The 12,340-nt window shown below is 38.0% G+C and overlaps 1 protein-coding gene across 1 annotated transcript in view; it reads left to right on the top strand.

Moving 5' to 3' along the window:
* Positions 1–4,806: 4,806 nt before the first annotated feature.
* The window catches only part of GDAP2 (ganglioside induced differentiation associated protein 2), a 70,662-nt gene continuing 63,128 nt past the window's right edge, over positions 4,807–12,340 (top strand). The window contains exons 1-3 of the mRNA XM_044672492.1: positions 4,807–4,976; positions 5,976–6,115; positions 7,636–7,789. Of these exons, the coding sequence (XP_044528427.1) occupies positions 4,807–4,976; positions 5,976–6,115; positions 7,636–7,789 (464 nt within the window). The remainder of the gene's footprint in view (positions 4,977–5,975; positions 6,116–7,635; positions 7,790–12,340) is intronic.

Raw genomic sequence — 12,340 nt, 5'->3', positions numbered from 1 at the left:
CCATCCTATTTTACTTAGTTTCGTTCCTGACCTATACCTCCCCTAATTTTCCCTCTTTTCTGTTACTCCCATCCCCCTTCTCTTATCCCCTTCCCCTCCTACTTCCCAATAGGTAAAATAGCTTTCTGTACCCAATTGATTGTGTATATTTTCCTCATTGAGCCAGTTCAGATGAGAGTAAGGTTCACATACTCTCTTCCCCATCTCTCCCATTTTCCTGTCCACCATGAACACTATATTTCCTGCCTCTTTTATGTGCAATAATTTGCCCCATTCTGTTTTTCTTTCCCCTTCTCCCAGTGTGTTTATCTTTCTTATGCTTTAATTTTATTTTTTATATCATCTCATCATATTCAACTCACACCCTTGCCCTCTATGTATATTCCTTCTAACTGCCCTCATAATGACAAAGTTCTATACATAATTTAGTCTTATTGAATGTGCCTTTTTATGATTCTCTGGAGTCTTGTATTTGAGAAGCAAATTTTCCATTCATCTCTGGTCTTTTCATCAGGAATGTTTTCATTTTCATTCATATTCAAGTCCATCCCCCACCCCCCCCCCCACCCCTCCAGAAGGATTATGCTCAGTTTTGGGTAAGTGATTCTCAGTTGAAATTCTAACTCCTTTGCCCTCTGGTTTATCATATTCCAGGCACTCTGATCTTTTCATGTAGAAGCTGCTAAATCTTGTATTATCCTGACTATGGCTCTATGATATTTGAATTGTTTCTTTTTGACTGCTTGCAGTGTTTTCTCCTTGACCTAGGAGTTTGGGAATTTGGCTATAATATTCCTTGGAATTATCCTTTTGCATCTCTTTCAGGAGGTGATCAGTGAATTCTTTCCTTTTTTATTTTGTCCTCTAGTTCTTATAAGGAATTAAATTTAGAGATTTGACTAAATATGTGAGAATTCTAAAATAATATGGTGGTCGCCTATTTAAAATATTATAGCTCAAGTCAAAATGACTTTTAATAGCTTTTATTTATTATATATTAAGAATGAAAGTAGAAAAATTAAAAAAGAGGCTAGATAAGATGTCTAGCCTATCACACTAAATATTGCTCCAGTACTCGGCTCAGCCTGGCAGGGCTTGTTAATCTTTGACCAGAGGACCCAGTGTTCCACGTGGCCTCCTCCGAAAGGGGAAGGCTTCTCTGGAACTAATCTCCAGAAGCCAGGAAAGGAAGGCCAGCTACTCACTCACACAAGTGAAGCTCCAAAGGAGAAGATCCAGGAGCAGTCTTACCAGAAGCAGTCCAAGATTCAGAGTCCCAGGTTGAAGTCTCAAATCATAGCTCCAAGCCATAGTACCAGTCTAAGATCTTCCAAGCCCAGATTCAGGCTGAAGACTCCTAGCTGAAGACTTTCAGGATTTTTTATAGTCACCTCCTGTCCCTTCCCCCCTTCACAGGGGCCAAATTGCCTAGCACTGGGGAAGGGGCAGTGTCTGTAGGATCCACCTCTCATCCTCTGAAGGTGTCAACTCTTATCATAGGATTCACAAGTTTCTGATTGATTGGGTTAACAGGGTGGAGCTCTCCAAGTAAGTGACTGTGAACTCCCTTACTTAGTATTAAGTAGGGGCTAAGTAGATTGATTAAAAATAGACAAAGAGGCTAAAGAATTCCCTTTTACATTCTAGAATATCATGGCAGTTTTCTTTGGTTTCTGCTAGTGCTTCTCTTCAACCTGAGCTCTTGTCCCTGGGCTGAGACCTGGTTCTGTGTTTGGGCATGTGACAAAGAGTCTCCTGCCCAGAACCATCAGAGGGCTGCCTGTAATCACCTGCTGTCTGTGGCTGAGAACTCCTAAAGCCTTTGCTACTGCTTCAGGTAGTAGCACCCAAAGCCTTTTGCCCTCTTGGGGCCTGCTGTGGTTCATTGCATTCCATCTCCATCTCAGGGCACTAGATCTCTTGTGAAGACTTTCTAAGTTGTTTTGGATTAAAAAATTACTTCACCATGTCTTTTTGTGGGTTAGGCTGCTCCAGAATTTTTTGTTGTTTTTTTTAAATCCTTATTTTCTGTCTTAGAATCAATACTGTGTATTGGTTCTAAGGCAGAAGAGTGGTAAGGGCTAGACAATGGGGGTCAAGTGACTTGTCCAGGGTCACACAGCTAGGAAGTGTCTGAGGTCAGATTTGAACCCAGGACCTCTCATCTCTGGGATTGGCTCTCAATCCACTGAGCCACCCAACTGCCCCCCCCAGAATTTGTTTTAATGTGTTTTAGCATATCTTTTTGGAGGGTAATTTGGTAGAGATCAGATGGAGCCCTGTACTTTCTCTTCCATCTTGGCTTCACCCCTTGATCTGAGTCTTATAGGAAGCAAAGGACTCAGAAAAAAGTTGAGGTAAGGAGAAAGGGGAGCATTCCAGCCAGTACAAATCCACAGAGATTAGATATGGTGCAATATGTGAGGAGCAGCCAGTAGGCCAAGGTAGCTGGGTCATAGAATGTGTGGAGCAGAGTAGTGTAATGGATACTAATAATAGCATGACACTTTAAGGTTTGCAGAGTACTTTATAGATATTTTCTTATTTTGTATGAATACAAAGTTAGAAAGACCAGGTTTGAAGAGTTTTAATTTTAAGCAGGTTTATTGAATAGGAGAAGTGGAGAGGGAGTGATATGGTCAGATACATGCTTTAGGAATTATTTTGGCAACTCTGTGGAGAAAGGGTTAGAGTAAAATGGGGAGTTGAGTCAGGGAGACCAGTTAGAAGGCTCTTGCAATAGTCTAGGCCAGTGATGGACAAACTTTTTAAAGAGGGGGCCAAAGGAAAGGAAATGCTCATCTGTCAGTCTGTTTCTAAGGCTATAAGGCAACTCTTGAAGTTTCATTGTATTGTATCCTACTCATTGTAGTCGTTAGATTAGGAATAATGTCCCATTGCTAGATAGGACATTTCAGCTCCCCCCCCTCCCCCAATCTGGCCCGCAGGCCGTAGTTTGCCCATCACTGGTCTAGCAATAGCTCCCTCCCACAGCTTTTTTAAAGCTCTTAGTAAATCTCCTTTTAGCGTTTATCCCAGTCTTCCTTGTATCATACTTATATGTGTACATTGATTTCCTTTATTAAATTACAAGCTCCTTTAGGATGCTTGTTTTTCTTTTTCAATTTGTATCTCACTGCAACTAGCACTGTATTTTGCACATAAGTGCTTAAAAAATGTTGAAGAAAAATTGAATTATATCAGTGTCAAGATTCCAGTGGTGTGGAACTCCCTCCACTGAGGCAGCTTACAAACAGCAAAACTAGTAGTTTCAGATCATTCCCTAAGAATTAAGTTTTGATATTTACTACCTGTGTGATTTTAGACAAGCAAGTGAATATATTTTTTGGGGCCTCATCTGCTCATTGGTAAGTCATATTCTGGACCCTTAAGGAAACAATTCAAAAAGTCAAAGCCACTTTGGCTTTTTATAGAAAATGTGATTTACAGATGAAGGATGAAATCTGTATTATCCTCTAATGACAATTTCTCTTTAGTTTCTACTTCTATTGTTCTTTACTCAAATGCTTTTCAATTTTTTTTGTTATTCTAAACTTAACAAACACCAAGAAATATGAACATTTCCATATAGAAAGAGAGGAGGGGGAGAGAGAGAGAAAGAAGGAAGGAAGGAAGGAAGGAAGGAAGGAAGGAAGGAAGGAAGGAAGGAAGGAAGGAAAGAAAGAGAGAGAAAGAGAGAGAGAGAGAGAGAGAGAGAGAGAGAGAGAGAGAGAGAGAGAATGAATATTATAGATAAATCCCAAATCTAATTATGGAAGGCTTGAAAGGGGACAGGGTGTTCAAAAAAGCATATATTCAATTCAGCATTTTCTCTTCAAAGCTTTCTTACTTTTTTGTACATTGCCTTCTGAACTTTTCTCTGACTTCTGTGCCTTTCAGTGCTTCACTGAATCTCTTTTCTTCCCTTCTTGGGAGCAGCACTATCACTATATCCTTCTTCCCAGCCATTATCACATGCTCCCTCCTCCCCCATATAAGTCTTTTCAGGTTTTTATAAATCCACCTTTTTCATATTTTTATGGTAGAATAATACTCAGATTTATAGAAAATTATTTGTTCATCTATTTCTCAATTTATGGATATCACCTTGGTTTGCTAACTATAATAAAAGTACTATTATGAATATTTTTGTACTTAATGTGTCAAAAGGTTTGCACAGTTTATTTTGCAATTTGGGTTACAGTTCCAAATTGCTTTCCAGAATAGTTGGACCAGTTCACCTGGTCACCAATAGAGAATTGGTGTTCTGTCTTCCTCAGGCCCCTCCCAACAGTTGCCAATCTGTAGGTCATCTTTGCTCTTGATATTAGATAAATACTTTTGATCATATCAAGGAAAACTGGGCCTTGTTAGTTACTTGTTCTGAATTCCTTTCTCTTTCCTTAATGTAAATACCCTATCTATTTTATTTGTTTACTTGTTATTTCAAAGTTCCCAAGTATCTCCCTCCCTTCTGTATAGTAGAAAAGGCATCATTTGACAAAAAGATACAAGTATATGTAAAGCTATATTGTTTATAACAATAATCCTTTTATTTAGGATTAAATTGATTAACAATAATAATGAAAAACTATGCTAAAATGAAAGCACATTTTATTGTTCCTCTTGTTATTGATTGGTGACAAAACTTATTGGTTGTTTCTAATTTATGTGGTATTTAAATAATTAAAACAAACTTGCTTTTGAGATATTTTACTTTCTGAAAGTTTTTGTATGTGTTTTACAAGCTTACAGGAGTTCCATTAAAAAACTAAATTACTAAAAGTTAGAGTCAAGTTTCATTCCATGGATCCTTTGGGTGCTCCTTCTCAATTTGTGGATGTTGATACTCTGCCCAGCTGGCTTGAATGGTATGAAGCAGATAATTCAGAAACTCTAACTGAAAAATTCCAGGATGAAGTCATTAGATCACCTTTTCCCTTCAATAAAAGCCTCAGTGGAAAAGTGATTCTTTGGTAAGTTTAATATAAAGGACCAGAAATAGCAATTCTCAGAATTCCTTGATATTTAACCCAGTTTAAATGAACAAGATTCAACTCTGGATTCAGAGATAAAATAGAAAAGTAAATAATATAGTTATATCTGATCTCTCTGTATATGCATGCATGCATCTATATATAAAACAGAAATGCCAGAAACAGAAAAATAAAGGGTTTCTGTGTTTCACTCTTTATGTTATATATGTTATTTTTAGATATAACTTCTAAAAAGCTATTTCTTCTCTATTCTGTCTTTTAGAATAAGCTGGTAGAACCAAGGTATTATGGCAAGAAGTTATATTCCCCCTTACCTAATTAATATATTTTTCTTTATCTTCCATCATGAAGAGAAAGTATTCAGAAACATAAATGAGAACCAATTCCAAGTCAGACCAAAGATTTGTTTCCTCAAACAAGGGAAAAGATTTTTGCTTCCCAAGATTACCTTGAGTTTTGTTAACAGATTCTCAGCGCAGGCCTGGGAAGACACTAAATGGTTTTTCTTGAAAAAAGAGAAAAAATAAGTATGTTTTGACTGGTTTTGATTTGAAAATATTCTGATAACATTCATTGTTTAAAAAACAAAAATTCTAACTTCATAAAAAACTTTTGTTATTCAATGCCTGCATTGTAGATACGATATACACTTTGCACAATTTATAGTAATTATAGATACTTTAATGTTCTAGTTTCTAATTTTGCAAGTTGGATTTGCTTCATTTATGTATAATATGATAGTGTTTGACAGCCATATGATGGTAAACTTCTTACATTGCAATATTTGTAAAATTAGGCTTTCAAATGAGAAGATTCATTCTGTTCTCTGTATCTTAAAATAAAATAACTTATTAAAAAATCAGAGGGAAAATTTAGTGGAATAAGAAACTCACTATTTTTAAGGAAAGACAAAAGAGCAGTGCTTACTCAGCTTAAAGCTAATTTCTAAACTGCTTTCAATGTCTTCTGTTTTCATAGGAAAGGAGATGTAGCTTTACTAAACTGTACAGCTATTGTCAATACCAGCAATGAAAATCTTACTGATAAGAATCCAGTGTCAGAAAGCATCTTTATGCTTGCAGGGCCTGACTTGAAAGAAGAACTTCAGAAACTCAAAGGTAAATGAACATTTTTTCAGCCTTTTTGAATGTTAGAGAACATTCTGCTATAAAAAGAGGGTGTTGAACTAAATGACCTCTAAATAGGTTCCCCTAAGACATGTTTATTGAACTTTCAGTTGGCATCAATCTGAGAGGAATAGTTAACACAATAGATGACAAAATTAAGATACAAAATAAATTTTGACAAACTAGTACATTTTTTCAGATATAATAAAATGCAGTTTAATAGGAATAAATGTTACATGTGGATTCAGTGAGTCAATTTCACAATTATATTATAAGGGATATAGGGCTAGATAGCAGCATCTTAAAAAAAGATCTGAAATTTTTAATGAACTGCAAGCTCAATATAAGTTAATAATATAATACAACAGTCACTCCAACAAGACTTTCTTCAGTGCCTACTATATGTGAGCATTATGCTTGACAAGCATATGAAAATGAAATGTTCTCTGTCCTCCAGGTCCTTACATTCTACAGGGGGGAAAAGACACAGAAAAATATAAATTTTAGAGGAAGGGACTAATAAGAGGAAGTCTTAACAATTAACTGGAGGAAGGGGGCTGGAGAAAGAGTCTTTTGTGGGAAGTGGCATTGGAGCCTTTAAGGGAGTTGGGGATTCCAGGAGGAGAAGGAGCCTTCTAGACTTGGAAGAAAGCCCAGATAAAGACATCAAGGTAAGAGTAATAATATCATGAAGGCAGAATAACACTTAGAGCAGTTAGGCATAGGAATGAGTCCTCAATTCCCAATAATTATTGGAAACAAAAATTCTGAGCTTTCACTTCTCACGGCAAACTAATGAAAATGACAAAAGGCAAAAAAATGGTCATTGTTGGAGAAGCCATGGTTCTCCTAATGCTCTGTGGGTAGAGCTGAGAATTATTCTAGCCTTCTGAAAAATAAATACTTTATGATCTAATGTTAATTACAATTAGGCATATACCCAATGGCAAGTAAAAGATGAAATGACTGAAGTTCACTCAATTCCCATAATTAACCACCTGCTTTCCTAATCAGAACTAGAAGCAAAATAAGTACTTATTAATTGTGGAATGGTTCAACAAATTGAAAAAAGGAAATAGTTTAGCTCCAAAACAAATGATGGATGTGAAAAATTCAGAGAAACTTGGAAATTCTCCTATGAACTAATGCAGAATGAAGTAAGCAAAACTAGGAAAAATAACTTTTACAAGAAGACATACAAACAATGAATGCTCTCAAGAGATTGGAGAAAAATAGGGTTAGAATAGTAGTCAGAATGCAAAGAGGCAGAATTACAGTATGCTTATTGGAGTTGCTATAACTTCTCCACACTTTGGTGATTGTAGAAGGGAAAGACTGGTGGTCTTGACACTGGCAAAACATTTAAACCTGGCCTTATCATGTCTTAGCCATATCTAGGCACCTTTTGTATTTTAGATTTCAGTAATGAAGAGATTTGTTACCCATGTACTTTGTTTCCTTTCTGCATGGTAATACTTCTTTGTCTTGCTTATACTTCCTTGGTCATTTAGGTTGCCGAACAGGAGAAGCAAAGCTGACAAAAGGATTCAATCTGGCTGCCCGTTTCATCATTCACACTGTGGGACCCAAATATAAGAGTCGCTATCGCACAGCAGCTGAAAGCTCCCTATATAGCTGCTATAGAAATGTACTCCAATTGGCAACGTGAGTCTGGGGGTCTAGATATAGAGCTCTTCTTCTTAGAAAGTTCTGTTTTTACATGTATGTAGCTCATGTTATATGAGAGGCAAATGCCAAATCAATTAGGTAATTCAAAAAGATGCTTATCTTCTCAAAATTTTGAGAGGTAGAGATTTTGGAAAATGCAATATAAATAGTATGAGAATTTAGATTTAGGTTTTATGCTAAATATGAGAATTCTAAAGTAATATTGTGGGGACTTCCTGGTTAAGATGGCTGCAGTGTAGAAGCAATGTTCTTTCTCTCCTCACCACCAACCGATATAAAGTGCCTCAAAAGGACAAAAAACCAAAATCAGATGAGCAAAGGGGTTCCACTATAGGACACAGCCTTGAAGGTAGGTGGGATTTGTGCATTTCCACTCTATAAGAGGACAAAATAACTCCCACCAAAACACAAGCTGATCAACCCTCCCCAACTCCACCTAAAATGCCAGAGTCAGATCCAAGGTGCCAAAATCAAGAGCAAGTGTGGAGCAATCTCTAGGTTCTCGGGAGCTGGCTGAGAACTTACCACTGAGAGCAGCAAGACTTGGGACCCCAGGAGACTGAGGAATGTGACCTTGGGCGCATAGATAGAGCAGAGAAAAGTGGCACACAGCAGAAGCCATGGAGACTCAAAAAATAGCCTCAGAGCAAAAACCTCTCCATAATTCCAAAAACAGAGAGCCTACCCTCTGTAAGAGGTGAAACTAGATATTTAAGGTATGATCACCAGGAATCGGATTAGCTTGATTCCATAGTTAAAATAGACTCAAGTCAGCATGGCTTTTATGGTAGTTTATTTACAATTAGGAAGGTTGAAGGTAGGGAAATAGGGAGAGATAGAAATTGGCCCGGACCAGAGGTCTGTACCCAATGAGAGGATTTAGAGGTTAATTAAACAAGGCTACTAGCCACAAGGCCTTTTGCAATTAGAGAGGCAAGAGAGCCTCCTTGAAGGTAGAGCCTCCAGAAATGCCAAGGGAGGAGGAAGGAAGTTAGCCTAACTTACCCACATGACAATTCAGAGAGAAGCTGCCTGAGGTCTCAGCAGAGATCCTTCAACACCAAGTTCAAAGCGCCAACTGCCTCCACAGGAAGTTACCATCATATTTGAAAGATAGCATCTTTCGTCACTTCCTGCATCCATCTCCAATTTCAAGTGGACAAATGGCAGCCTCAACACTGTTTTGGACTGCCCTTTGGGCAGTCCCTTGTTCTTGATTTGTTACTTATTGTGACCTATGGGTAACTAATCTTCCCCTCCCCACTAAGTAGGGTGGGATGACATTATTTCTGATGGCTAGTCTAACAATGAATGAGGATGAGCTAATTCCATTTACACAATCCCCCCTGATGATCATTGGGTGCCTAGTCACCCCAAGTGATCATTTTACATAATCATCTTCTACCCACAAAGGTCTTTTAATGTAAAATGTAAGGGGTGAAAAGGGGTTTTATGGTTCAATATATTAAAAGGTGGTTGCCAGGGGAAATTTCCCCAATTAAGGAATAATCTCAAGTCAAAATTGACTTATTTACATTTAGGAAGGTTGAAGGTAGGGAATCGAGAGAGAAAAACTCTGGCCCGGACTAGAGGCCCGGACCAGGTAAGGATTTGGAGCCCCAGCAGTTGGGGCACAAAGGTTAATTAAACAATGCTCCTAGCTACAAGGCCTTTATAATTAGAGAGGCCTCCCTGAGGGTAGAGCCTCCAGAAATGCCAAGGAAAGAGAGAGTCAGCCTAACTTACCCACATGGAACAGTCTAGGTCACGAACCAGCAAAGCTCCTTCAGGTCCCCTTCACTGTACCAGTCACAGCCTCACTCACTCCTGCAGCCTCACTAGATGCTGTCTTCCACCCAAGACTGCCGCTAACTGAGGATCTTCTCCTTTTAAAGGGGTTACTCATGTGTCACTTCCTGCTCCTCCCTCCTAATTCACATGTCCAATCACAATAGAAGCTTTCTCATAGAAAGCATTGGGGTGGTGCCTCAGTTCTGATTGGTTACTCAAAATAGCACACGTGGGTTAGGACCTCCCAGAATTGGAAGGTGCTCTCACCTTTATGTAGACTTAATTATCACACCTCCTCACTCAGACTTCTGGCTGGGAAGGGAAGGAAAAATGAACAAAGCAATGGCCAGCAGCACCCAAGAAATACAATCTTCAATGACCAAAAAGAACGAGAAAGACATTGACCCTGCATAATTTTTATGGAGAAAAAAAATCCAGACTACAGAGGAGACAGCAGAGGATGACAAATGTTATAATTAAGGGAGGTCACTTGTATCTATTTGAGGAGATAGAAATGATGTACAGAGAGGAATAAGATGACACTTCTCCTTTATAACAGTTGCCCAAGCAGGATCCTGCCTGGGCAACTGTTATAAAGAGGTTTATCCCTTCAGGACCCACCTGGGGGTAATTGATATATTGATATGGGCTCTTCAGCTAGGATAACGACGATATTCTGACTGCGTTGTTTCCCTTCCCAAAACAAGCTTTGAATCTAATTTAGGAAGGTACTTTAAATTTTATATATTAATAAGAAGGATAAGGGTAAAGGACTGAGGTTTAGGAGACCCTACTTTAATTTGCTACTAATGAAACTCCCAACTGCTGGCAAATGAAGAAATAATGTTAGCTTCCCTCTGGCTCAGCCTGGCCAGGGCTAAACCAGAGTAGGTAAACTGCTGGGAAATCTTCAGCTTCTTCTTCTGTAGATCTTAGCCTTAACAGTTGAGATATATCCACCCTTTCTACCCTCTTCTTCATCTCCTGCCCACTTCCTGGATCCTTCCCGGGCCCTGGGAAGCCTAGATAACTAGATGATGAAACTCCTAATATCCAGGGACAGTAGACACCGAGGTGGTGGTCAAGTACAGGTTGATAACGGTATATCAAGGACAGGAAGAGCTTGCAGAGAGATGTTTGCACCCTCTCACTCCAAGACCAGGATCCCCCAATCTCTAGCCTCAGCACACGTCAAAGACCCAGAATTTCTGCTCAGGGTTCTCAACTGCCCCCTCCTGCCTTTTGCATGCCTCCCTGGGAACATTCTATCCAACTGACTTATCTGTCAATCATTGAATGAACTTCAAGCTCCCAGAGATTCAATATAACACAAACAAGAAAATACATCCAAACCTTATTTTTTAAAAAAAAATGGAAACTGGTCACAAGCTCTTGAAGAGTTTAAATTTGAGATGATGAACCAAATGAGAAAGAAGAAACTTGGCAATAAAAGTGGGAAATAGTTCAAAAAGAAAATAACAGTTTAAAAGACAGAAACTCCCACTTGGAGAAAGAAGCCCAGAAATCAAATGAAATGATAAGCAAATTGGATACCAGAATTAAACAGCTAAAAGCCATGAAAAGCAGCATAAACCAAACCAAAAAGGAAAAACACATGATCATATCTGAAAACCAATCTTTAAAGACCAGAATTGGGCAAGTAGAAGCTAATAATCTCACAAGACAGCAAGAATTAATAAAGCAAAGTCGAAAAAATGACAAAATAGAAGGAAACATGAAATATCTCACTGAGAAGATGGTCAACTTGGAAAACAGGTCCAACAGAGACAATTTGAGACTCATAGGCCTACCTGGAAATAAACAGAAATCTTGATATCATACTATAAGAAATTAGCCAAGAAAACTGCCCTGATGTTCTTCAACAAGAGGGCAAAATAGACATTGAAAGAAGCCATAGATCACTCTCTACATTAAATCCTCAAAAGACAACCCCAGGAATATAATTGCCAAATTCAAGAGCTTCCAAGATAAGGATAAAATATTACGAGAAGCCAGAAAGAGACAATTCAGATATCAAGGAGCACCAATCGGGATTACACAGGATCTGGTAGCCTCCACATTAAAGGATGGCAAGGCTTGGAATATAATATTCAGAAAGGCAAGAGAATTGGGTCTACAACCAGGGATAACGTACCCATTAAAAGTGATTATATACTTCCAGGGGAAAATATGGGCATTCAACAAAATAGAAGATTTCCAAGTATTTGTAAAGAAAAGACCAGAACTAAACAGAAAGTTTGATATCCAAACAAAAATCAAGAGAAACATGAAAGGCAAACAAGAAAAAAAGGGGAAAATGTTTTTTTTTTAATTTTTTTCTTTAAGGGCTTCAATAAGGTCAAATTTTTTTATATTCCTATATGAAAAAATGTTATTTATAACTCTCAAAAATTGTATTCACTATGATAGTTAGAAAAATTATTCATAGGTAGAGGTAGTGCTAAGTGGTCTAAGATGATATGCAAAAAAAAGAAATGGGGGGAAAATAGAAGATGGCACCAAGAGACACTTGAAGGAATGAGAAAAATATGATAATCTATACTACATGAAGAGGTGCATGGGAAGGGAAGGGGTAGAATATTATTATAGGAAGGAGAGGAAGAGAGTTCTAATAGGTTATAACTTAAACTTTACTTTTAGTAGAATCAATTCTGAGAGGGAAGAGAATCTAGATCCATTGGGGTATCAAATTATATTTTACCCTACAGGGAAGTT

This window comes from Gracilinanus agilis, chromosome 4 (assembly GCF_016433145.1).
Source record: "Gracilinanus agilis isolate LMUSP501 chromosome 4, AgileGrace, whole genome shotgun sequence".
Classification (NCBI taxonomy): Eukaryota; Metazoa; Chordata; class Mammalia; order Didelphimorphia; family Didelphidae; genus Gracilinanus; species Gracilinanus agilis.
The sequence above is the reverse complement of the archived record's forward strand: the minus strand, read 5'-3'. Positions and strand labels throughout refer to the sequence as shown.